Here is a 26,692-nt window from a genome sequence, read left to right on the forward strand (position 1 = left end):
CTTCCTAAGAAGCAGCAATAGAGGCTAAAGCAGCAGCAAAGCTCTCTGCAGCAGATTGTTTAAAGATAGAGTGAATCCAAGAAACTAGATCTGAGCCTCTTGTAGGAGTGTTTCCACCAGATATAATAAGACCTGAAATGTTGTTTTTTACTCTGTGAGTGCATATATATATATATACTTATACATACATATACATCATTACACTTGTCAAACTAGCACTTCAATAAACCTCAGCACAATTTTCATTAATATTATTTTATTACAAAGTAATATTGGGTAAACCATGTGCCATAATTTGTCCTTTACTGTGACATTACACTCGCCACTGCAAATGACAACAGCATATTTCCACTGCTTTCTTTACTATTGTGCGAGGTGTGCAAAATATTTATGATGGTGACAGCATGCTGAATGTGAGCTGGCAGAATGTAGGCAAGCTAACTAGTTCCAACTCTGGCTGCTCTGATTATATTTTACAGATCCGTCTGCCAAAACCCAACTTCCCCTGAAAAGCAGCTTTTTCCTGCCACCCAGAGATGAAAGACAAGGCAATGACAAGAGACACACTCGACAACACGCGCTTTCAGGCTGCAGCTTTGCTGGATTTGACATTCGCACAGCGTCAACTAAAAGTGTGTACATACATATAGAGCTCTTCACTGTGCAGACCAATTTGCAAGCAGCAGGAGAGACACTGACACACACAACTTACAAAAAGATATGTCTTTATAAATAAATGTCTCACAATGGTTCACAATGTGTCCCGTAAATGAATATATAGGTTTGGGGGGGGGGGCTTTGCAATGAATTGATCCTCTCAGCTTGCCTGTGGAGTGTCAAGTGTGTACAGTTCCCCCTCTCACGCAAAGCTGTGCTGAGCATAATCATTCAAGACTTATCACTCAGTAGGACTCTTCAAATATGAAACACTCTGCTCATGTCACTCAGCACCACTTTGCTCTCGGCTTTAAGCTACAGTGAGAGCTGCCGCACTGTTGTTGATGTCAGTGTAAACTGACGGGCAGCTATAAAGTGTGAGATTCGGGAGACAGTTATTTGTAGCAACATTTCAGATAGTCACACAGGCAATTTTCTCCCTTCACCTGCCACAAGTATGATCTTGATTTTGGTGAATACAAAAATAGGAATATCCTATAGAAATGACAATGCTCAAATATACTTGAATTACATTAATCATAAAGTAAAGACAGGGGCACAAAAAACTGAATCTGTAATTTAATCTGTACTATGTAGAAAACGAAACTTTTTGTCATATGACCACCTGCAGTGGACGACCAAATCAAATTACTGTACTTTGCAATGGAATTTAGCAATAAAAAAAGATTTGTGGTTTTAGCCCAGAATCAATTCTGCTTGACTGGGTGAATCTAAATTGCAGAACAAAGCTACAAGTGAAAAATTAATTGGGGGGGAGGTTCTAGCAGGCGAAGGCTCAGGGAAAAGTGGCAGTTTGCAGGATGGAGCTGGAAAAGGAATGATGAGTGTTGAGCGCGGGTGGATGGCCAGCAGGCAGCAGAATGAACTGAGGTAAAGCCAGCCTCCACTTTGGGAAACGCACTGAAGCCAGCAAGGAATAGCTCGACTTTGGAGGAAGGCTTTACCGCAATGAGAAAGAGCCGGGGAGCAGACTGACAAGGCAGTGGATTGAGTGAGGATGGAGACCAGGGGCGACTATGGCATGTTTTTACAACTAACATTTACAACTTTAATGTCTCGGAAACTACACTTCCTTTAACTTTTTCTTCCTACAACGACTTTAAGATGTCGTCACACAAATTCCTGTTAAGTGATTTATGAGTATTTAAATATATACAGTATTTGCAGTTAATTCCTTAATTATTGTAAACTGTAGCTTGCACTTGAGTATGTAGGTGTGTGTGTGTGTGTGTGTGTGTGTGTGTGTGTGTGTGTGTGTGTGTGTGTGTGTGTGTGTGTGTGTTTGAGTACATTGCGTGTGCAGCCTCTGCTGTTTTCTTTGTCATTGAGTCCTGTTTTATAATGTTAAAATAGTCTTTTATTTTTATTTATTACTTGAAGGCTTCCTAGCCACTGTAGATTTTTGTATAGTTAAAAATTGTATAACATTTTTTAATAAAGGAGTGTGTGTTGAAGTAAATATATTCGTAGTTTTTTGCCGTGGTATCCAATTGGTTACGGAGAATCATGGAAATGTCATAGTATCGGTATCGACTATTACATGTTTTGGTATTGTGACATCCCTAGTAGAAACCAGCTATGCAGGAGACTTGCAGTGACCATTCACCATCAATGAAAGTCATAGATATCTATGGTGAGTAAGCCTCTGACTGTTGCTGCATTGAAAGATGAAATGTGCTTTATTTGCGTCCATTTGTCGTTTGTTAAAAATTTAGGGTGAGCATGTGGGTGGTAGTTTGCCCTTTCAGTTTTTTATTTGGAGGTGGTTGTTGGTTTCTGTGTCACTGTGCATCCAAAAGCTCTGTTGACTTCATGAGGTCTCATCTCTTGTATTGGATCAACACATTTTGACACTTGAATTTCCTGTTCTTTGAATTTCACCGGTATATTTTTTTCAACTTCAAATAAACTGTGTGCTCTGTAGTTCATAACTGACTGTCAGTCACATAGAAAAACCACTTTGATAGCACTCCTCCACTGACTGCTAATACAAACTGTCTACCAGTACCACTCACTGCTGAACTAATTGCTCAGTGGGGCTTTCAATCTGGCCAACACTTTCACCCAGTTACAATGCCCCTACACACACACACACACACACACACACACACACACACACACACACACACACACACACACACACACACACACACACACACACACACACACACACACACACACACACACACACACACACACACACACACACACACACACACACACACACACACACACACACACACACACACACTCAGACACGTGCACCACCGTCAGTCTCAGTCGCTTCCAGTTCTAATCAGAATGCAAATGTAAAAACCATGGTCTCAGCAGACAGCAGGACTACAGGCTTAAGTTTCAGACAAAGGCGAGGGTGAGCTAATGCTTGGTGGTTCATGTAGTGTGATAGTTAAGGAGCTTGCCAAGCAGACAGGAAGTCCTAAAGTTTCTCTCAGCAGGTTTTTTCTGTGATAAACTCACAGAGGAGGGTTGGTGTCAAAAAGTGCTTTTGTTAAATTGTGCTTTAAAGGCAATTGTGCTTTACCAGACATCACGTAATGGAAAGAGAGATGACGGGAGAGCAGATGACATTACCTTGGCAAGAGTATTATGGCAGCTCACAGTGAATCTAATCCTGCCAACACACTAAGATGCTCCAAAAGCCACATTGGTTTGAACCCAGTGGTCTATGTCCCAACAGTAATACATGCATTCCATGTATTTCCATACTGTTTTTGAGGGGTTCTAACACTTCAAAATACCAGGGAGGAAAAATATCTGCACCTTTTGTTATCTTTCTATTCTGGAGTTTACAAATAGCGAAGAGAACCCTGCTGAGTGCTTTCCTTGATTGATGTTTGTTACTAACCGCCCCAAAAAAGATTATTATTATGATTATCACTGGATTTGCTTTACAGATGGCAAGGAAAGAGAGTAATGACACAGTGGTTATGGCTGTTACCCATGTTAGACTATGTTTTCATAGTAGGCCTACTTCTCTAAACCATTCTGCCAGCACTTTCATACACTCACAAACCAGAAGTATAATGTGGTCACAGCAAAAAGCTGTGGAAGGAAAAGAACTCCTTGCTCAACAGCTACTCAAGTCAGGCTGCGACTTCTTTGGCTGAGAGTTATTAAACTTTGATATAATGCTCCAAATCAGCACGCTCCTGCTACACAGCCCCTGGACAAGCACGGTTGACTTTCATTGCCGTTATCCCTCCACCACTGTAGCCAAAGCTCTAAACCTGCTCTTCCCATCACCACACAGACTCACAGTGGTGAGTAAAGGTAAGTGAAACCTTTGAGATTACTGCCGTTCTGTGTAAATTTGTCTCCAAACATAGTCGGATCTTTATCTACAGTTACAATAATGGACAAACACACTATACCTTTGAAGTGTTCCTGGACAATATGTGTCGCTAAAACGAATGACATCAACAAAAGCTAATTAAAATAAGGCGTTGGCAAAGCTGGAGTCAAAGAACACTCGGCCTGAGGTTGTTGTTCACGAGAAGCATCTGCTGATGTGAAACATGCCTCGCAAAAGAAATCTCAATGGACTTATGATCAAGAACTGTTGATTTACAGGAAGCTGTAAGTGGTTACAATGGGATTTCATCACTTCACAAACTGTCCAGAAATGGAGACAATGTTGTTCTCTACCTAAAAAATGGGCGTCCTGCTAAAAAGACAAAACACAAAATGATCACTGAGGGAAAAATTCAGTACGGATTAACAACTAAAGGCAAAATATAATCAGTGGAGCTGTTTAGAGTCTCTGTTCTGTTGGCTACCATGTGCATGACAGTATGGGAGATGGTTTCCAAGGCAGGACGTTGTATCTCTCCCCACTAAAACAACCAAACATCACATACATACCTGACATTTTAAATTGGTATTGGCTATGCACAGTGTTTGGCTCTTATGTACTATCTTTTCGACTAAAAGACGACACCAGGGCAACAATTAACACTTGTCAGGCATGTGTCAGTATTTAGTTTGGACACAACTAAAATACCAGGAAATAAAAGATGAAATTCTGAACTCTTGTCCCATATTCATCTTTGGATCTCAAATCCAGATTACATCAGTGCACAACTGGATTTGGCCTTGGCTTTCCAAATAATTTGAAACGGAGTGTATGCACATATAATCATGTACAGTATGCATATACAACATATTGACCTGAGTTTAATCAATGCAGCCGAGATGTAAAAGGAAGCTCGTGTTCTCCCAAACCAGGACGGAATGAGAACAAAATTAATCACTAGTTCCTTTAATTGGTGCTGTCGAATAATGTTGTACTTCAATTTCTTATCTTGTTGTGCTATGCTCAGTGGGTCTGAAAAGAAACACATTTGTATTGTTATAATTAAATTTTCATATCTAGACTGTTAGCTTGCAGTGCAATGAACACTGTGTGAGTACGTGTTGGTGTATGTGTGTTACTTTCCACTCTGCATATCATTAACAAATTTCCCAGACATCCCTGGGGAGCTATATCCTCTCTCACTGGACCACTCTAGATGGGGCTATGCAGCCAAAGTGCTGGCTGGTGTTCAGCAGCATGCTGTCTATCACCTCTAATGAACAGAAAAGTAAATGGAACCATAATAACAATTTGATGCAAATACAATAATTAGGTTCATTATCTTGTTGGATGGTACTATCCCCCAGTCTTAATCTGATTAATTACAACAACACAAATGACACAACTGTTCACAGTTCATTACAGGCTAAAAAAAGCAACTGTTATAAAAAATGTAACCACCAATTAATCCCGGTATAGAATACTTCTGGTCCCACAACGTTTTTAAAATTAATTTTTAATCAGTGCATTCCATAATTTCTCCCCTTTGATGCTTTTTATATCAGACTGAGCTATCTACCAAATATGTGGAAGAAATTAAGCCCAGGAAATTTGTAATTGCCTAAAATGAGAGTATGAAACAGGAAACTAAATAAATAAAAAAATAACTACTGAAAAACCTAGGAAAATTACACTAGTTCCAGTAATAATGATGCTCAGTTTCCCCTTCACAAACCTCACACAGGTTTAATATCTGTCAGTGCTTGCCTGGGGTTAAAACTACACCAGGACACAGAGACGTTCAATAATTTATTAGCAGTGGCAGGAGTTTTCTAATCAGTGACGGAACTATTAGAGCAGAGCCGAATGGAGACAGTCCGACACGACTAAATGTGTTGGGATTCCTTTCTTCCTCCAGATCCTCACTACCCACTGTCAGAAAAGTGTATTTTGGTTAATCTGCCAAGAGCCAGTGCATCGCCACACAGTTTGTATATTTTCCAATGCATAATATTCTGGGTCAGTATGATTATCCCCTGCTGTTAGTACCACAGTACCACCATAGTTCAACACACCACATGTGCAAACAAAGCATGCAACACTTTACTGGGGCCAGTGGAAAGGGGGCACCGCAGTTGCAGCCAGCCAATCACAAGCAGTCCTGATCCACAGCTATTGTTTTGCTTCGACTGGCTCATGATCGGGCAGGTTGCCAGGTAGCCAGCTGGGGAAAAGTTGGAGAACAGACCTCAGATTGTATATAATCAAGGAATCCAAATGTTATTTTCAAAAGTAATCTAAGAGCCTAATATTGGCCAAATAACCTATTTTGGTTCGTCTAACCTTTGAAAGAGTGTGGGGGTTTGTGCAGAGCAATAGCATTAGGTTTTATCCTCCGTCTGCACAGGGGCAATCAATGCTTCATTTCACAGGAGTCCTTCTGGGAGAGAGGTGCCTCAGAGGAGGAGGAAGAGAGATGGTTGAGTGGCAGCGAGATCGACAGCCGCGAAGAGAGACAGCACGAGTCTCCAGTGTCGAAGTGAAGCCTGAGCCCTGTGGGAGAATCGGAATGACGACAGCTCCGCAAACACAGACGGGCTGTTGGCAACCGGGAGCTCCCACCACCGACGCCCTTCTCCACCATAGCCCTGTTCCCAGTGCTGCGGTTAGACGGCCGTTTGAGCAGCTCTAACAACAGCGGCCACCACAGAGACAACCCCCGATATACACTGTAGTCCAATGTACTGACCGCGGGAGATGTGATGAGCGACAGTGCATTTATGCAGACACTGTACTCTATATGTGCACAACAGTGATTCTTTTTAAACAGGCTGCAGAGCCAGCAGTAAATTACTTTCACTGCATGTGGAGCTGTGCCAGCTGCCTTATCTAATGTCAAGTGCCTCGAGGGCACGGAACCAAACCCTCTCCACTCGGTGGGGAACATAATCTAACATGGACACAGATTACATTTTTGTTAAAGATGTCAAATATTTAACATAACGCAAGTCTGCCGTGAAACTGAAAGGAAGCTTATGGTTGAAATATTCATGGTTGAATAATAAATACTGACATACGATGTGAATTATGTACAGACATGAGTCAAAGTTTGGAAATGGCAGCAAAGCAGACATTTCTAGTTTCCACTTGACAGGAGATTGTAAAGAGCTTGATGAACAACATGTTCCTTTCTTTGTGAAGACACTGACATTAGGCTGAGTCACATTACAATCAGGTTACTTGCCACAGAAGAAGTCATTTACCTCACTTCATCAGTTTACTTACAATCAGATCAAAGGTTTTCTCTACTTTGTTATTTCCCCCCTAAATCAAAGGCTACAAATGCTGTAAATAATGTTTTTGTAAAAAAAAAAAAACATGAATATATTTTATCGCTCAAATAAGCTACAGTATGTAAATGACACGAAACACACGGACTGATCTGTGTTTATCTTTGATTGATTTGCTGCCTCCCGCAACAAAACTGACAACATATTTCTGGAAGCTAATCGTTAACAGTGGTAGCTGCCATCCAGAAGGCTGTTTCATCTCAATGCTGAGATGGAAGCTAAGCAGGAAAAGCACTGCTCTGAAGCGCAAGGGTTTACTTCATGACACTGGTAGAGATGAAACAGAGTGAATATGTTATATCATGAGGGGGAATTTTGCCACAGTATACAGCAAAACTGTAAATTGAGGTTTTTAGATGTGTTCCGTACCTGTGTTTGTGTAACACTGGCCATTAATCTTCAATTTTACTTAGTCAGGACTATTTATTTTGTTCAGTGACTATACACATGATCTAATACAGTAGAAACACTCTTAAGAAGGACTCCAGTAGTGCCAGTAAATACAGAAGCGAGATAAAAGAATTACGATATACATTTTCTCAAGATACTGGTGAAGCCACACCTCTGAATGAAATAAATCGATATGACTGAGAAGACATCTACCTTCAAATACACAGAGCGGATCAAAGAGCTGAACGTGGAATGATCCTGCAGATAAATGACGGTGCAGGATAACTGCTCCTAAAAATCACAGAGGGTGGAAATCTTGTAAATGGAACAGCAGAGGCCTCAGACATCCCGGCTTCTGGAAGTCACTCACTGTCACTCAGGCGACTGAATCATCCCCGGCATTTCAAACCCAGTGGATATGACAGAAGAGGCTTAAGCAGCACTAACACACTCAGTCTGTGTAATTGGCAGCCTTTGGTTATTACAGAATGCACTGCGGGGGAAACGACACACAAACAGGAGAAAACACAGCAGAGCAGACCATTGTTAAAAAACATAATACCTTATCATGGGGTCTGCTTGCTGAGTGATAAGGCCTGTGTGGATAGCCTTCAGGCTGCTTCCACTCACTGTGTGCACTGTACAGCTGATGTCCTGCTATTAACTGGCAAAACTAAACCCAACCTAAAATCCTGCCTTGCAAAAAGAGACTGCATGTGTGTTTGCTAATGTGTGCCAGCGTGTTTCACATGGGGTTGTGCTAAATTGACAATGACCATACTGGCTTTTACATAAGAGCACGTTTTTGTTTCAGTGTAAACCTCCTCTTTGAACAAAACTCCAGCACAAATTGAATGAAAACACAGTACGAGGGGACCGGAGCCATCAGGGAGGAAGTGTGTGTTGGTTCAGGTGAGCGATACAGCAGAGCCCTGAGGGGTCACACAGACAGTCCATCAATAGCCCGGCTACCCTGACCTGCCTCGGCTGTAATGAGAAATGTCAGGAGGCACAGGCAAGGCTCAGTGGTGTTTCCAAAGCAGTGCAGCAGAAAGACCAGAGGGAACTCCCTGCTACACACACGCACGCACGCACACACACACAAAGTTTCACCAGACAATCTGCTAAAATGTTAATTTAATCAAAGACCCACACAATCAGGGAAATATCAGTGAATTGGCAGACTGCTTTTTCATGTTTACTAATTAGCCCTGGATTATTTATTTGAGGATATACATTTCCTTTTTGCCAGTAGCACGCTGTACATAACGATGATAATTCACAGAAATGCAAAAATGTGTTCATGAGTCCACTGTGGCTCAGTTTTGGAATAAATGTAGTGCTGATTAACTGGATGACAGGATTTAGTTAGAATTCAAACGTTCTTACTCAAATAGAAGACTGAACAGATTTTGCTTAATTTCTTTGGGCACAGTGTAATCATTCTATGATCATCAGAACATATTTTTTGAATTAAAACCGTTTTGTGATCACTGGGGGAAAGAAACAAAGCATCACAAATTAATGAGTAAGTATGTTGCAATTAAAAAATATTAAAGTAATCAGCAAATAATGATGTCAGCACAACGAGCTAACTTTGCTGACCCTACAAAATAACTATTATGATCAAATAATAGAGAATAAAGTTTTTGTGAATATATAAAATATGAATAAAAATGAAATGTAGACAAGGTTGGAATAAACAGCACAGCACTAAAATATGATTCAAATAAAGTAAGATAATACCACACACTATTCACACAATCACAAAGTACATCAAGCATAGAGAAGAATCAAAGTTAGTTGAGTTAACAACAAAGGTGGGAGACCACATCAGTAGTCTGTGTATATCATGAGGAAAGTCTTTCTCATGGCTGTGTACACGTAGTGGCTTTCTCCATAAAGATCTGCTGTGTGTGGATGCGATGGGATGTGGTTCTCTGTTCTCTTCTCCCTACAGCAGAAGGCACATGGGCTGAATAGCACTTGACTGAAAACAACACAAGCCCATGTATTCATTTGGGGTCGAGAGCTCAGGATCCTAGTGGCTTTCTGAAGAATAGTCGTCTCTGTAGGACACACTTAAACACAAACGCAAAACTATAGGTTCCTCTCTCATTCACCATGATGTGTATTTTCCATTTTTATGACATCCCCTCGTTAACATATTCTCAAACATAACCATACTAAACTAACCAGGCATATTATGGACGTCAATTTCAAAGAAATATCATAATCTATTATTGGAAGTGTCAGAATTGTCGAAACCCCATCAAAGTCAGTCTTACAAACAATTTAAATTATTCCTAACGCAATAATGTCTTTATCTAAAATTGCAGTTGTCACCATTTCTAAACATGGCCAGAAAAATTCTACACATAAATGTAACAATGTGACAACTTCCAGGCTTGACTGTATCAACAAAGCAAATAGGTCCAAAGCAAATCCCAGACTTTACCCTTACTGATTTAATTTAAGACAATAATCATATCTTAGCTACATGATTTTTGTAAATTGTAAAAATGTTTGCTCTGTTTGTTCAGTGTAACATTGAGTCGTCCAGCTGCTGTAAACAGCTGTTCAGGTGAGACAGATGTTTCTTGAATACAGATGAGCCAACTATTCAATTTTATTTGTATAGCGCCAAATCACAGCATACACTATCTCAAGGTACTTTACATAGTGAGGTCGAGACCTCACAATATTACAGAGAAACCCAACAGTTCCCACCAGGAGCAAGCACTTGGTCACTGTGGAGAGAACAATCGACTCCCTTTATGTATACCAGCAAAGGATATATTTAAATATTTCACTTCCACTGGTAGATCTAGATCTATGCCCAAAGACCAAGGACTGTGGCTTAGAAAGTTCACATATCTATCTTTTTTTAGCACTGCTGCTATGATAATGCTGCTATGATAATGTTCAGGACAAGCAGTGCTCTCCACAGCTAAAACACAGCTCCTCAGCCTGTTTGATCCGAGGTTAGCTGGATCTGCGGAGGCTGACACTACTACACTAGCAGTAGAATAAAAGCATAGGGCTACAGGGCTGGCAGAAGCAGCTCCGCAGCAACACACGATCCCTGTTTGAACAACAGAGGATTCGAGTGTTTACTTACTGCCAAGACTCTTGACGTACACTTGAAAAAGGGTACAGTGTTTCCAATTAATTACTGTGGTCTGACTGTGGTATCATCCTGAACACTATCTTACACCAGTAACACCAACTACAGCCGCAACCCTAATGATCAGTGCACGCACACACGCACACACACGCACCTGTAAATCTATTACATTTTACAGACATATGCAACACTACCAAATAATATCCTCATGTTCTTCTTTAATTATTTGTATCAATTCAATTAAAAATAATTATAATTGGTTAATTACTAACATCCAACAGTTTAAAGTTGATTTGGATGATGGAGATAATCAGTGCCTATACTTAACAGAATATATAAGTTAACAAAGTTTGCTGTACACACTTGGCACACTTCATTGTCCAAACGCTTTACTTACAAAATGAGACTGAGAGCCTCTTTCTGTTAAAAACTGTACACGTTTGGCAAATGTGAAAAATATATCTTGCTAGAATACTGGCAGAGGTTGAATCTAATTCTTGAAAATGTTTACAACACACACACACACACAAACACACACTTTGCTTTGTCTCCAGGCATCAATTAAAAGAATAGTCAGGGTAATAAAAACGAAATGTTAATGTATTATTCACTCTGGCAGCATTTATGGATTCGTCCTTAGTGATGACATAAATAGCAACAATCACATATGCCGAGTAACAAGGTGATGGATGGCAGGCCTGAACCATTAGCTAAAAGAATTTCCCCACTCACATACACAGCATGAACACACAGCTCCAGACAGCCCTGCACTATCCCACCAAACCCAGTCCGGAATTTCCAGTAAGAGGTATTTGTCACAGGATTCATCTTTCAAATACAGTATTACTGTCATCCTCACGTCTTCCTCCTGAGCCCGGACTTTCATGCTTGATATTCCAGCCATGTAAACATTAAAACTAGTTATTACCAGCAGTAACTGAAGCTGTTGTAGGACTGAACATGTATTTCTCTGTATCAGTGCATTGAATACCACTTTAGAGCAAATCACCTCTTTCCTCCCTAATACCTAATATCCTTACAGGAATATGGATCTTATAGACTTGTAATGGACATCTACATATTTTTTTTCAAATTGATATTTTCAAAATATGTCAATTGTTTTATGAAAGAACCAACTTTGCGGAAAACAATGATTCCTGACAAGGGGAATTTAGACATTACACAACACATATTCAATTTCATACACTACATTTTGTAACTGAGAGTGAGTGAAAAATAAAGTAGCAAGCGGGAAGGGGGGCGGGGGGGGGGGACAGATTCTGAGTGACAGGTACACAGACTAAAGAGGGAAAGATAAGTTCTGGCAAGAGAGAGAGAGAGAGAGAGAAAGCTGCATTGCATGCTACAACTCCAGCTGAAACTATGAGGTCTGACTGTCTGTGTGGAAGATAAAAACGTTACAGACCACAGTGTGACTGGAATATCAAAATAAGCAACCAAAATAATGAATAGTGAAATAGTTCAAATGTAGCTAGCTGTACCAGACATATGGCGCACAGGGTAGTGAAGACAGTTGTCACATGATAGGAGGTGTCGAAGGGGTGCTGAGTACATATGACAGGGATGTGAGGGCACGAGAGACCAAACAGGTTGGGAACCGCAGATGAAACAGCTAAAACCATATTAAACAGGTTGTAGTTGCTGTATGTAAGTTGTTTTCCTAGACTTCCACTGGGCAAACTATCTAATGCCACCTCCAAACAACAACGTTTCTGTCTGCTTCAATAGGGATCAAACTAAATAATTAGCCTACAACGATTTTCACAGTGGATGCTGAAAGTGGACATGACACGGCTATCTGAATCTTTGGATCAAATGGATTCAACTCTCAGCTTAAGCCATTTCAGTCCATATAAACCCACCCACTGAGCATCTAAAGCAGTTAGTTCCACAGGCGAGGGCAGGGGGGGGGGGGTGACTTCATACTGAGACACAGCCATGAGGCCATTAATCAGTATTTCAATATCATTTGACCTGGAAAAATGTGACTGCATCCTGTGCTACAGAGCCACGCATGGGGATAAGTGCTGTGAGCAAGAAAAAAAAACAGTCTGTGTTAGCTGCTGTGATTTATACCAATTTTCTAAATATTGGGGAAAAAAAGCATGTGGTTATGGATTATAGTTTTGAATCCAGGTTAGTGTAAACAATTCTTTAAAAAAAGAAGGGAAGCCGTGTATTTTCTGAGCAGAGCTTATCTGAGAGTGCAGGAATGGAAGCAGATGGAAATGGAAACAGTGGCGGGCTGGCTCGGTTTGAAAGAAGGATCAGAGAGAGGGGGATCAAAGGTTCAAAGCTGCAGGTAGAGATCTCAACAGGGCTCTGTCTGCAAGTCCACAGGCCCTGTGCTGCAAAGACACACACTCACACACATTAACGCTTTCCGAACTGCAGCCCATTAGTATGCACTGTGCTGTTAAGCATGAAAAGGGCTTCCTCTCAAGTCGAAAAAAATGCATCATCATGGGGGCCATTACACACAAGAGAGAGAGGGACTACGGCCACGGCTCTACTTCAGAGATGACATTTTACAATCAGCCACTACAAACATTTATCTTTTCTCCCTTCACATCTGTCACTGGAACCTGACAGAATAAAGACGAGCTTGAAATGGAAAAGAAAATGGCCTGGGCTCAGCAAGGAACAGGGACATTTATTTTTCTCAACTGAGCTAAGTCAATTATATTAAGGTTGGGGATGTGATTTGCCTCTGCGCTAAAGGTTGGATAAAGCTACACAGTGATGTGGTTTCAGAGCTGAATGCTGCGTTAACAAGTGTCGGGGAGGATGTTAGATCTTAAGGAGGTGGAACCGTTAATCCAATGTTCTTCAGCCACTCTCTGTGTACCATTAGCCACAGATCAGCCGTTAATGAAGACAAAAGCTGATGGAAGACGTGTGTGTGTAAATCGGTTGACATTCATAAATCTCAGCCACAACAGCACTCAGTCTTTGCAATGTAAACAAATTCATTCCTCCTTTCTGACCCCGGCCACTTTGTCTGTTGAAGAACAAACCAAACATTGTCCACTTAACTGCTCGTTCATGTTCATATCGGGCGATGCCGCAGTCGTCAGTGTTGCTGGTTTTATACGGGGATCAATCAAACACGATGACAGAACTTGCCCACCGGCCCCGCCCTTTATTTCATTGTTCTTACATACATAAAAAAACATTTGATTTATTTTTCAAAATCAGTGGCAACATTCATCAAATAATAAAACTCCAATTTGTAAAATAGTGGAGTGGGGCTGGGCATGTGGTAGTACTTCTGATGCCAAAAGGAAACCTGATAACATTAATGGAGCAATCCCACTTTGTTTGATGACGGTGGCAGCATCTGGACGTGACACTTTTCATTTACACACAGCTTCGAGGCCGCTACACAAGAGTGAGGCTGATAAAGATCAAAGTAAACGCTCTGCAGATACTGAGCCGACACTTTACTTGTAAAATGTCCGGTGCAATCGGTAACACTGGTGATCATGTCGGGGGGGAAATGTTCACTGAAGCATCCCGTTGGAAATACAAACACTAAATAGAAACTGTGTGTTAAGATGGGAACAGCATTATTATGTAGCATTCGTTAGATTTTAAGAATTCAACAAAAATATATGCACAACCTTAGGGTCAGGCTTTTTTTTAATTCAATATTATAAAAACATATTCTAGACTCTCAACACATCCCACAATGCAACACAGATCCCTGCAGCCTCACAAGCTTGGATACAGCAACACAGAGCGATGTACGATAAGCGTCCGTGTAGAGTTTGGATGAGTTTGTACAAACTGATCCGCCCTGCTCCAACATCCCAGAGTCCCATTCCTTCCACCTGTGCGCCAGCTCCAAACACTGATGCTGCTTGTAGAACATGTTCTCTGCTGCCGTGCCATTTGTTTTGCCTGAGTTCATACAAATGTGTCAGTGTCAGTTTCCGCTCCAGCAAGTGAGTCGAGCACTTATCAACCTCACATCAGGACATCAATCAGAGCGCTTGTGCTGCGCATTTCACATGCAAGTTGTATCCAGATACAATGTGATATGGGTGACATTTGGAAAAATAAACTCTGTTTACGATATAATGTTGACATTTGACTTCTTATTTCCCAAATAAACTATCTTACTTAATTTGTCTTCTTCAGATGGAACATTCAACATGAATATTAATTCCTGTGTTAAACTCCTAAATTAACCTGTGGACTGTTGTCCGATGTTAAAGGTGGATTTACACCTGGATTTTCTGGGAGTTACAGTGGAGTCACCCAGGACACATGTTAGGGACAGATGGAAAGGTTTTTAAAGTATTGAGGCATGAAAGTCATAAATCTGCAGCGAGAGATAACAGCAGACAAAGTTTAACAAATTATTCTGCATCTCTGGCATAATTGCTCAGTGTCAGTGCTTGTTAAATAGGTGCTTGAGTTGTCAATGAGACTAAGATACTGAACGAACACTGGTGGAAGTTCAATGAGGTTTTAAACAGATTCCTGGCTTAGTTCAAATCCCAATAAAGAGCTCCACAGCTCAAATAGCCGCTCGCACACAGAGGATGTTGTTAGAATCCACTATCCAGAAAACCTTTACCCCCCAAAACACCCAGAGACAGCTTACTTCATTAATGTGTCAGTCACTGGGCTGTCATATACAAACACACAATGCATCACTCTGACACTTCCAAAATGCAGCCAAATTAATATCTGCCAGACTGGAATAGATACATGTGTGGAGGGTGGAAAATTCGTTGATAAGGCTTAAAAAACTGGTAAACAAGAATATCCATCAAGGAAACTTGGCACAAGGGGAAGACATCCTTGTTCATCAACCTGCGCTCTCTCAGGAACAAAGCTTTCAGAAAACCTGGCTTGATCCTTATGAGTCTTATCTGTTTGAAATGCCACTTTATTACATTCTTTTGGAAACAAGCTGTCAATATGTTTGATTTCACATTAGCCTCTTTCTTACAATCAAGCACCAATCAATGTGTTCTTCTCTGCCTGCACTTAGAATTCCTCTTTCAGGCAGACCTCTGAGGGCTGTGCCGAAGAAAATCAATTGTTTTTTTTAAATGCTGGAAAGGCGACAGCATCCTCCCACGAGCAGCATGCGAGAGAAAAATGCCATGTGTTGAACTGCAATCCATTGTCCTCATTTGGCCGTATGAGAGGAACATCCTTTGTTGACTTAATTAGCACAGTTGATCCTGTCAGCTAAGGCTGAGACCTGTCCTGTAACTCTAGCTCCACTTTAAATGTCAATAGCCATTAATTAGTTAGCCACTATTTGTTATTCGAAGGTCTGGCAACTCAGCAATGAACCTATAATAGTTCTTTTGAACTACTTACTCTGTACCACCTCCACCTTCCACCCACGTGCTCTGACTCAACTAAATCCATGAGCCACGATGCTCCACCGTGGCCCAGTTTCATTATGTCACATCTCTGCAGCCAGTGTGGGTGTGACAGATGGGTGTGAAGCTGGTGCCTTAAATTAAATAACCGATGGGAGCAGCAGAAATCATAAATAGAAACTGGCACTTAATTGGAACCAACGAGGTCCTGGTGGTGCGTCAGTGGTGCTGAAAGTAAATGTAAAGGGCAGGAGAAGCACAGGCGTGATTTTTACAGCTCTTATGAAAACATTTCTCCTCCAGCGGACACATGGTTTATACATATCCCTCTCATGGACTTTTTGTCAGTGTGATGTGAAGCCCGAAGTGAAAGGTTTTAAAGCTGATTGTAATCGATTGACTATCCGCCTGCTCTGTGCTGGCCAGCAGTGGGAAGTCTGCTGTTTGGTGCAGTTAGCCATGACGTGACAAATCCACTGCTGCTGCACAACCTGATGTAATAAGCATTACAAGAGCCCAAAACTGGTTTAGCACATGCTTGTACTTTTTTACCCTCAAGACGCTGTACACTGCAAAAGAAAAAAGGAATTTCACTGGACACTGCTCAAGGAGAAACTGCTCATCTTAGTAACTACATCTCTCGCTTAAATAAAAACATTGCATCACAAACGTGTAAAATCTAGGCAATAATTTAATCAAAATACAGACAAATGGACAGCTTCCAAAGGTAAAAGCTATATAGCCAAATGTATATCATCACTTAGAGTATATGTGAAATCAACGAACATCCCGAGACACCAAGCAAAGACCAACCGAGTAAACGAGCAGTTGAACAACAGAGTCACCAAATGACAAAATGGCAAAACATAACTTACACAGCGAACTGAACTACAGCCAATCACATCATGGTAATAATGACAAATATATTAGGGAGTAAATCCAAACTACAGACACCCAAACACATCACTGAGCATTTGCAAGAATCAAAAACATCTAAAATAAGATTTAAATATTAAAAGTTAGCTGGTTTCAATTGTTTACTAAGTGATGAAAAAGCATCACTTTACACTGCAGGCTGCAAGCTGCTGGAGTCAGCTCTGCTTGTCCATCCAAACCCTAGGCTACTCTCCCAGTGTTACCCATATGCGGTGTTATGCAGCTATGTGCCCAATTCCATTCTGTACACTGTGAGGTGAATGTATTGTCTTCTGTTTTTTATGGTGTGTAACAAACGCAGTTAGGGTGGGGGAATTATTTAGAGGGAACAACAAAACCTGCAGGAACTCTGTGGGGCATTGTAAATTAAGAAGTCTTTCCAAAACCTTTAAAATGTGAAATCAGAGTCAAATAGACACTGCAAATGTACTAATTTACACAGTAGCGCTTTTGTGCTGTTCATCGTATTAACACGGGCAGTCAATCATGTAATAGACTGCTGTTAACCCGCTGAGCAAGAAGATGAGATGTTGTTATCGCAGTTGAAAAAACATGACTTGTCGTTAAACCTCGGTAAAAGGAAGGCTGGAAAAGCAGAGTGTGTGATTAGACAGAAGCTTGATCCGGCTCACATGTTGTCTGTGTGTATGTGAGTGGTGCAAAGATACAGCCCTCGGAGTAAAGTGAGTAAAATGGGTAAAACACAGCACAAGGTTTTAGAGGAGAATCTTCTCAATAATTTAGTGATTTCATCAGGTGCTGTAACAGTTGCTTCTCAGACCTCTCAATAAAAAGAAAAATCTGACTCCAAACCACCTCCTGCAAAAAGACAACAAAACTGCTGCTGTGTACTTTAATCTCTGTGCAGTGACTGAATACTCAATATGTCTGACATTAAAGAGAAACAACAGTGAACTAAGGGTCAGTGGTTATTACACTAAATAAGCTCGTAAATAATAACCATCTGCTCTGCTTCAACACATTAAATCTGCTACTCCTGAACAACAGGAGCCCCTTGTCCTGTCTTGGTTGGTTGGTCGGAAGTACCACCTTCTGTGTCATGCTCACTCTCCTCCAGGTTTGATTGTTCACGCCATGAGGAGGAATGCAAAGCGTCGTCCACATGATGGAAAATATTGCAGCAGCTAGCAGGCAAGTAACGATTCTGAAACGGAAATCTGTACAGTGATCCAAAATTCTCATATCGTGATACAGGAAGATGGAGGATGATACTCTGCTGCAATCTCTGCAGATGTAGCCCATTGTGCTTTCATTTCTGATTTCTGATAATTTGATGTATTTTATATATCACACGTTTATATAAATGTATATTTAAAATAATTATTCTATTCAAAGTTAGGAAGTATTAGCTGTATATTTTACACATTACACCTGCGTGATCTCTCCTGAGGTTGAAGTTTAGTTTACTAAGCTAGATGGATAATAACAGAAGATTGTGCATCCCCTCCCCCAATAAACGAACCCTGGCTCAATAGCCAAGCTCTGAACGAAACCATTCATTTGGAGAATTTTTACACCAACAGCAGGAGTAAGAGTAAGAGTGTGGTTTGAACAATGAAATACACAATAGCATAATATGAAATGATCCACATCACAAAGCCCAGTTGTGCAATATCTACCGAAAGCAACTATCTCAAGAGCCTCATCACGGAGGCTTCAGCCCCGCGCCTGCAGAAGAGAAATGCTAAGATATCAGGATGCACATGAAAAGCATGCCTGGGAGCAGTGTTGCTCCCGCACTGTGGTGACAGATGGAGAGCACTAGCACTATACCTCCAGGGTTCTGACCTCATCAGAATTTAACTTTATACCCAGACAGAAAAAGACTCAGCCAATGGTGCAGTGGTACGCTTGTGCACAGTTACATCTACATATCTTCAAACATGGTGTGGTTGAAACTAATAAATGAATATCACATAATTGCAAAGAAATGTTGAAGCATTGGACACAAACTTATTAGAATGAATGAAGCCAGAGAAAATTACAACAGCGCACACAAGAGTGAGGAAACTGAAGTGATATTGTCAATGCTGAATAAACACAGATCAAATGATTTAAGCTACGGATGCAGTGTAATGGAAGAAAAACAAGTCTGTTCATAATTGATGATTAAAAAGAAGAAAAGTATCTCCCTTAAAATAATTAGAAATCTGACCGATGTAATTTTGAAGTCTTTCTGATACATTACTTATCTGTTTAAAAATGCAATTCAATATCCTGAGTCATTAGAGGGAAGCAAAGAACAAGACAATCTTTGAGTTCATTTCAACTTTACAGATTTTTGTATCTGTTAAAGAAACTCCCCAATTCAACCTCAGTCACAATGTTATCACATTCAAATAAAACATGTGTTCCATCACTGGCCTTTGAACAGCTATAATAAAAGTGACTGCAGAGGTAGTTATTCTCATTCTCATTGCAGGAGTAAGTTTAAAAGACTGATCCTGATGTTTGATCCACTTAAACCTGATTTAACATTTAGCATTCACTGGTGTCATTTCCCTGCACTGAGGCAAGTTTATTTCTGATAACTTTGTTGCACTGTATTCTGTAAGTGCATTGTGTATTCATATTATAATGAATATTATTTTATTCATTTATTATTTTCACTGTCTTGTTTATACTTTAGATTCTGTGACTGAGTGTCACAGACCAATGATGAACACTGGACGTGGTGAAAGCCTTCAGAACTGTAGAATCTCAGGTTATCGGGTTTAGAAAGGTTAAGTTAGTGTTAAGGTTGATGACTGTCTGCTAATGTGCTTTATAAAGCACAATTAAAAATGGTTTATTATGTTATTAGAAGAACCTAGATTCTATATTTTATGTAACAAAAATACCCAAAAAAGAAGCAAGGATGGAAAAACAATACATTGTTTAACTAACATATGTTTTCACTCCAAACCAAACAAATTACTACTAAAATTTGATAAGGGATATGAAAGAATTAAGAATCAATAAGCCAATCAGATTGAACAAAATGTTAAAATGTGTATTGAAATGCAGGGCACTGGACTAAACAACAATCCGGGCAATAGGCCAGATCTTATATTTGGAGACTGTGTAAACAGAAATATTGATAATTACACACCTCGTGTTTTTAACAGTGTCATCACATCTGTGCAACAAACTTTATTTTAAAGCTCCCAAAGAACTGAAAGATGTAAGCTACTGTAAATCAATATTGCCAACACCTTTCATCTCCCGGTGATGATGATGTGTTAATATGATGTATTAATAGGCCCTTCACATTCTCACAAAAACAAATGTCAGGTCGGTGTGCATACTTACACTGACACACAAACTCAAGTCTAATTTGTTTTTCCTCCTGCCTTTACTTGAACTCTGTTTTCATTACTCCATAGACAATAGTCACCATAAAGCTTTACTTTCTAAATCACTGGTGATTTGATATTAATCTAATTTGATTCTGCAATGTAATTTGATTTATTGGTCTGTTTTTCACTTTACTTGAATGCAGTAAAATGTAATAAAATGTCAAGATAATGTGTACTAATATACACTGAAATGCATATCTGGTACAACCATGCCTTCTAAAGCAGCATTTGTAATGTGATTTAACATGACTGGCCAGGATATGCCCATTATCCCAGTTTACACAGTTTACCAGACTGTTCCTTGTGTTTGTTAAACCACAAGGATGCGCACCATTTTGCAGAGTAACATTGAATGTGAACATGACTTGTTTGTTCATAAATTAACTCCACGGGGGGCCTTCAAGGGGTAATAATTCAGTTTGAGAATGAATCCTAAGTGAATCATAAGGTTACTTATGGTTCTTAACAGCTTGACACTCTCCACCACCAACACGCTGGGATGTTTACACTTACTGGGCTCATGGAAGGCTCTGCAGAGATATGACAGGAGGGGTGGAAAGTGTGTAAAGCTGCTCCTTCTACATTTAATTATGCCTATATCTGCAGCAGCACTGTTATTGTCTGGGGATTTTATACCTGGAGTGAATCACTTTCATTTGCCTGTTGAAACACATTTTTCTACTCAATTTTAACTGGTATCATGTCTTTCACTATAAAAATAAGAGCTCTTATATGAAGTAATGACTAAAAAAGACACAAGTAACTGCTGCTGAGGTTTGACTGTGTAACTACCAGGGGGGTTTTACAAGTTCTAGTGCTGCAGCTTACGAACATAGACTTTGGATTTCTGTATACTCAGTGGGATGGTACATTTTCAAATGGAGGAAAACGTTTGCTGTGTTTCCCTCTTTGTCAGCACAGATATCCTGCATATCTTGCAATGGACAATGTTCTGCTTTTATTCCAGTTTTGAAAATACAAAGCCTTTCAAAATCTCAAATTTTGTGTGACCTCCCTTAGCTATAGTTTTTGTTATGTGCAGATGTTTGACTCTCCACATTGTCACTCACGTTTAGGTTCAGGATTTGGCCTGAGACATGTCAGCTATATGAGCCTGTTGCTGCAGTCTATTGGGGTGATTGTGCAGATGAGGGGTGACCCACAGATATATTGTTATGAAATTATTATTAGGGATAATTACTGAAATTGTTTCATTGCCCAGCCCTAATGGAAAAATGTAAGTCTTTTGATTATGGGCCATCCTAATTCTAGTACTGACACATTTTCTGGGAATCGGAGTTATCAGTAGTGCAATTTTATCGACCAGTAGTAGTATATTACAGATATCAGCATAAGTGTATATGGCCTACGTTTATACCTGCCATTACATACATATATTCATAGCTGCCAATCATCTGAGTGGGTGATATGATCCCAAGTGGATACCTCAAAGTACTTCAGTTGACACAAGACATTAGAATGCATCTCCACATACGTCTCGAGAGACCACTTGTGATCAGATCTTACTTCCCTGCTACAAACGCATACATCATTAATGTCTGTAAAGACCAATTACATTGCTGATGTTTTTCTACCATCAGGAGGCTGTAATGCACTTCCTGTGCTTAGTCTACCAGAAATTGTTGGGAAAAAAATCTAAACAGACTGGTACTGTCCGTCCTCCACAAACTACAACAACCAACTTGTTTGAAGTACTCATGAGATATCACTGAGGCCTTTTGAAATGTCCTAATAGTCATTTACAATGCTAGTTTATACAATCTAAGAACCAACTTAAAGGGGACATATCATGCAAATTCCACTTTGTTAGTGCTTCTACACGTTAATGTGGGTATCTGGCATGTCTACCAACCCAAAAACTCTGGAAAAAAAACACTCGCGCGTTTTGTTATGGTTCCTCTAAGTCAGAAACATTTACACTGGACGCAGAAGTGCCGCTGCGAGGCAGCGCAGCACCGTTCTCAAGCGCGCAGCCGCCTGGCTGTTCACACGGGACGAGCATTTCTCCGCTGGTCAGCCCCATAGACTGTACATATAAGGTCAGCCCACGATTCTGCTTTCTCCGCTTGTTGTTGTACCCGTTGAATGTCGGGGTTCGGGGGTAAATGATGGTCTTCATAGCCCCCCACCCCACCCTCTCTTTCTCTCTCTGTCTGTCTGCTTGTGTGCTTGTAGTGGATGGGCAGAGGGGACATTTAATTATGTGATTGGGAAAATTAAAACTCCAGGACAACAGAGGGAATACAAAGTATGGGATGCATATTTGATAATTTATATCATATAAAATTTGTAATTTATATCGTTTAAAATCATGGGGGGAGAGGGGGGAGGGGGGAGCTGGCTCATTAGCATTTAAAGGAACAGGCACTCAAAACAGGTCACTCTGTGGAGGGCTGTTTTATACAGGGTAAAAAGGGTGCTGTTTTATATGATCCTTGTGGTATTTTGACCAAAGTATGTTACAGACATTTCATTAAGACCCCAAGGAACCATATCAACTTGTGGTAAAATGGGCATGCTATGTCCCCTTTAACTGAGTAAAAATGAGCACATACTTTAACGCAGAGGATATCATTTGAGTTGATGGTCAATGTGGCTCAGGACTAACTTCTCACAGCTAAAGAAATGTGGCTGAACGTGGCCCAGACCACCTGCGAATGTAGTCTGAAGGATCAGATCTCAATGTGTCCGTTACACACGTACTCAGATCACCAAGACACACGTTAACGCCAGGTATGAAAAAGGGTTTGTTATGTCCAATATGAACAATTTTAAAAACTTGCAGGAAAACTAATAAACAGTGACCCCATAATTTTCCCTTTGCAATACAATTATCTAATACATATATATACACACGTGTGAGTGTGTTGGTGTAAAAATATATAAATATTGACCGATCGGTATCAGAATTTTACTTGAAAAACGGGCATCTAGCAGCAATAGACAGTATAGTACTGCTTTAACAGGCTGATAACAACACTGGTAAGAACGGAGATAAGGTCAAAGAAAACAAGGAGGGAAATGAAATGATATGCAGCCACAAGAAGAGTCCATCACCGAATAGAGTCATTCTGAATAGAAATAAAAAAGAACACAAGGGTAAGACACTCTTGAGCTGTGAAAAGCATTGATCTGACAAACAAAGGGATACAGTGAGAACAAGTGCTACTGTGCGTATCCTTGAGATGGGTCACAGCAGTGAACAAGAGATTGGTATCACGCCGCATAAATCAGAAAGTGCAAGTCACACTCTTTTATCCCAGGACATCTCCCACTCTGACCTTGTGAAACCATTTTCACATAACCCTCAAACACGATTAGAGCAAAGTCTATGCTAAAATAAACAAGCTGTAAAATTTATGCTGGAATATGTCATGCAAAACAAACAGCGATGAACAAGTAATGTTTCCTGTCAAATTTATGAATTGCAAAAGCTGACAGAGAGAGCTATAAAATGAAAAGAAACATTTAGACTAATGAGTGGGGAAACATAATAGACGCTTCCATACAAGGTGCAGGGGTCACTGAAATAATATGAATCTTATCTTATCTAATCCTAGAGGAGATTTTGGAGGGAGGTGTTATCTGCACCATCACATCATTAAAACAACAAATCAAGAAAAAATGGCCTGAAGCTGTTTTACTTAGATTTTCCTCTGTCGCCCCCTGTAAATTATTATCATCGAGAAATGAAGCAGTTGGTCTGTGTGTGAAAAAATGCTTATGCTCATGTAAGTCATAATTCAGAACCATATAGTTGGAAAGCAGCCTGTGCCCGCTTTGCATTCCAAGGAAAATGGATAGCCAGTGTGCAATAAATTACTCCCACTCTGAATAAACTGGTGTAACATGGATCAAATTGCTTTTTCACTCCTACTCCTGAGCGTACAAAAGACACAACAGCCACTACAGCCGCAGCTGAACATCTCTCATCTGGTCTAAAGCTTTGCTGAAAAACTCTTGTGGAAACAAATCCAGAGCAGTGCACACAACAACAACAACAGTCTCTCACTGACACAGATAGTAATCTCTGGCCGCAGTACCACATTTAAAGCTACATCTGTTGAACTCCAGCTCACAGAACAGCCAAGTATGCAGGCGGGAGCCAAAACACTTGGCCGGCCCAGCCAGAGAGGCACGAAGCTGCACACAATAAATACATCTTTCACAGCGTTCAGTCATTTTCAACTGGAATCCTCATGCGAAAGGCAACACTCATACACAGAAAAGGCCACCCCCTCTGGTTCAGCACTTACCTCCAGCGCCTCCAGGGTCACGAACCCGGTAATGCAGAAGCCATCGATGATGTCCTCTTCATCCGAAGTAGACTCCTTGCGCTTTCTCCGCGGGGGTCGAGGGCGGGATGAGTTGGGCTTCCGCTCGCCCTCCCGCTCCGAGTCGGAGGAGAAGGGAAAGACCGAACCCTTAACATGGTTGCTCCTTATCCCATTTGGTCTCCTCCCCAGACCCCGCTCTGACCTTGACTTCCTCTTCTTGCGTAGGCCACTAGATCGAGGGCCATCCATGTCCTTCATAGGAAACCTCCAAACAAACGCTCCTCTTGCAGAGAATCAAACTCGTCGAGGGCCAAACGATGGCACTGCTTGACCTCCACTCGTGTGAAAAACCCCTACAAGACTAGCTCCGCAATATCCAAGCGAATGTTATCAATGTGTTAGATCCAGGGTAACCATGTAATATCCACCAGATAAAGCCTTTTACAGGTAATGCAAAACTGCAGCGAGTCACTGAACCAAGCTAGGTTCCGAGCACAGATCCCCAAAGGCAGTCCATCAAATCCTACGACGGAGGTGTAAAATGATCTATTAAACACGATATCACCAAGTGGTCGATTCCGGCAGAGGAAAAGCTTTTCAAGTTAAAGCAAATGTCTGCTCGATGAACACGTCCCTCCATGGAGAATGAGGCAGGTGACGCCACATCTTTCTTCTCCGGGAACCTGCTCCTCTTACCCAAGGTCAGCAAACTCGGCCTCCTGCAAGACAAAGACGGAGAGGGAGAGGGAGAGAGAGAGCACGCATTTGCAACATGTTCACTCAGCAAGTTCAACTGTGCATTTAGTCAATGGGCCATTTTCCAAAAGGGGACTGCAAACTACACAGAAGGCTCCTGCCATTCCACACAAAGCAAGATGAGTGTTTTATTAGGTCTCATCTGCCGAGTATACTGTGTTTCCTTACACCGCCAGGCCATTAAGCCCCAAGATGGGATGATTATGTGTTGTAAGTGCTCTTTTACTGGCATCTAAAGCTTTTGCCAAGCTTGTAACCTAAACTGTGTTTCTAATGATTACATTCCTTCAATTAATTACGTAGCAGACATTTTTTTTTCACTTTGCTACTTGCTGTCTTGAGCATGTCAATATGACCACTGCTGTTATTTTGGTCAAGGCCGCAGCTGATTTTAGGTAACATAGGTACAGGGAATGTGTCTGACCTGTGATAGTGTGACAGTGTCAGTAACATCCAGTACACTTGGCCCACGACCATTACCACACTGACTGGTCTTGAGTCCAAAATAAAGCCTTCCTTAAATCAAATGCTGTATTAATAGTAAGCTGTCACACAATCTACTCTCCCACTTCTGCTGCTGCTCTTATGTGATTGGTAATTACAGTAATTTGCATAACCTTCTATTGAATTCAGTGACACACACATTCGAAATCCATAATGACCTAAGTTTAAATGATTATACATTGGGTACAGCCTCCACTATCAATTTGTCTACATACAGTAGTTGATGATAATAAGTGATTTTAAAGCTATTAGAGAAATAAAACTATTCTGACTTAGAGCCGTCCATTGATAAACATTCATTCCAGTCCAAATGACTTAATACAAACCGCGACAGTCCCTTTCAATTAACAGGTAATTTCCCGTCCAACAAATATCACCATGCACCTGAAATGAGATTATTTCTCTCTCTAGATTAAAAGCGGTTCTCATTGAATTGAAAGAAAATGACAAATGCCAAGAGCCTGTGATACCGCTGTCCTGCCCTTAACTGTGGTGCTCAGGGGGCCATGCCTTTTACCGTCTGACAGTGAAGGCATGTGTCTGCTTTATATTAGGATGCAACATTCAACAGCTTGCAGTCTTTTTTTCTGGATCATTCTCCAGGCATGGCTT

At 40.7% G+C, this 26,692-nt stretch overlaps 1 protein-coding gene across 8 annotated transcripts in view; it reads right to left on the reverse strand.

The window, feature by feature from the left end:
- Window positions 1-26,692, reverse strand: part of auts2a (activator of transcription and developmental regulator AUTS2 a) — a 294,009-nt gene that overhangs the window by 266,152 nt on the left and 1,165 nt on the right. For all 8 annotated transcript variants that reach the window (XM_047343420.1, XM_047343419.1, XM_047343418.1 and 5 more), the window contains exon 2: window positions 24,800-25,539. In XM_047343420.1, coding sequence (XP_047199376.1) covers window positions 24,800-25,078 — 279 coding nt within the window. In that variant the 5' untranslated portion in view covers window positions 25,079-25,539. The remainder of the gene's footprint in view (window positions 1-24,799; window positions 25,540-26,692) is intronic.

The sequence above is a fragment of the Hippoglossus stenolepis genome, chromosome 15 (genome assembly GCF_022539355.2).
Source record: "Hippoglossus stenolepis isolate QCI-W04-F060 chromosome 15, HSTE1.2, whole genome shotgun sequence".
NCBI classification, from domain to species: Eukaryota; Metazoa; Chordata; class Actinopteri; order Pleuronectiformes; family Pleuronectidae; genus Hippoglossus; species Hippoglossus stenolepis.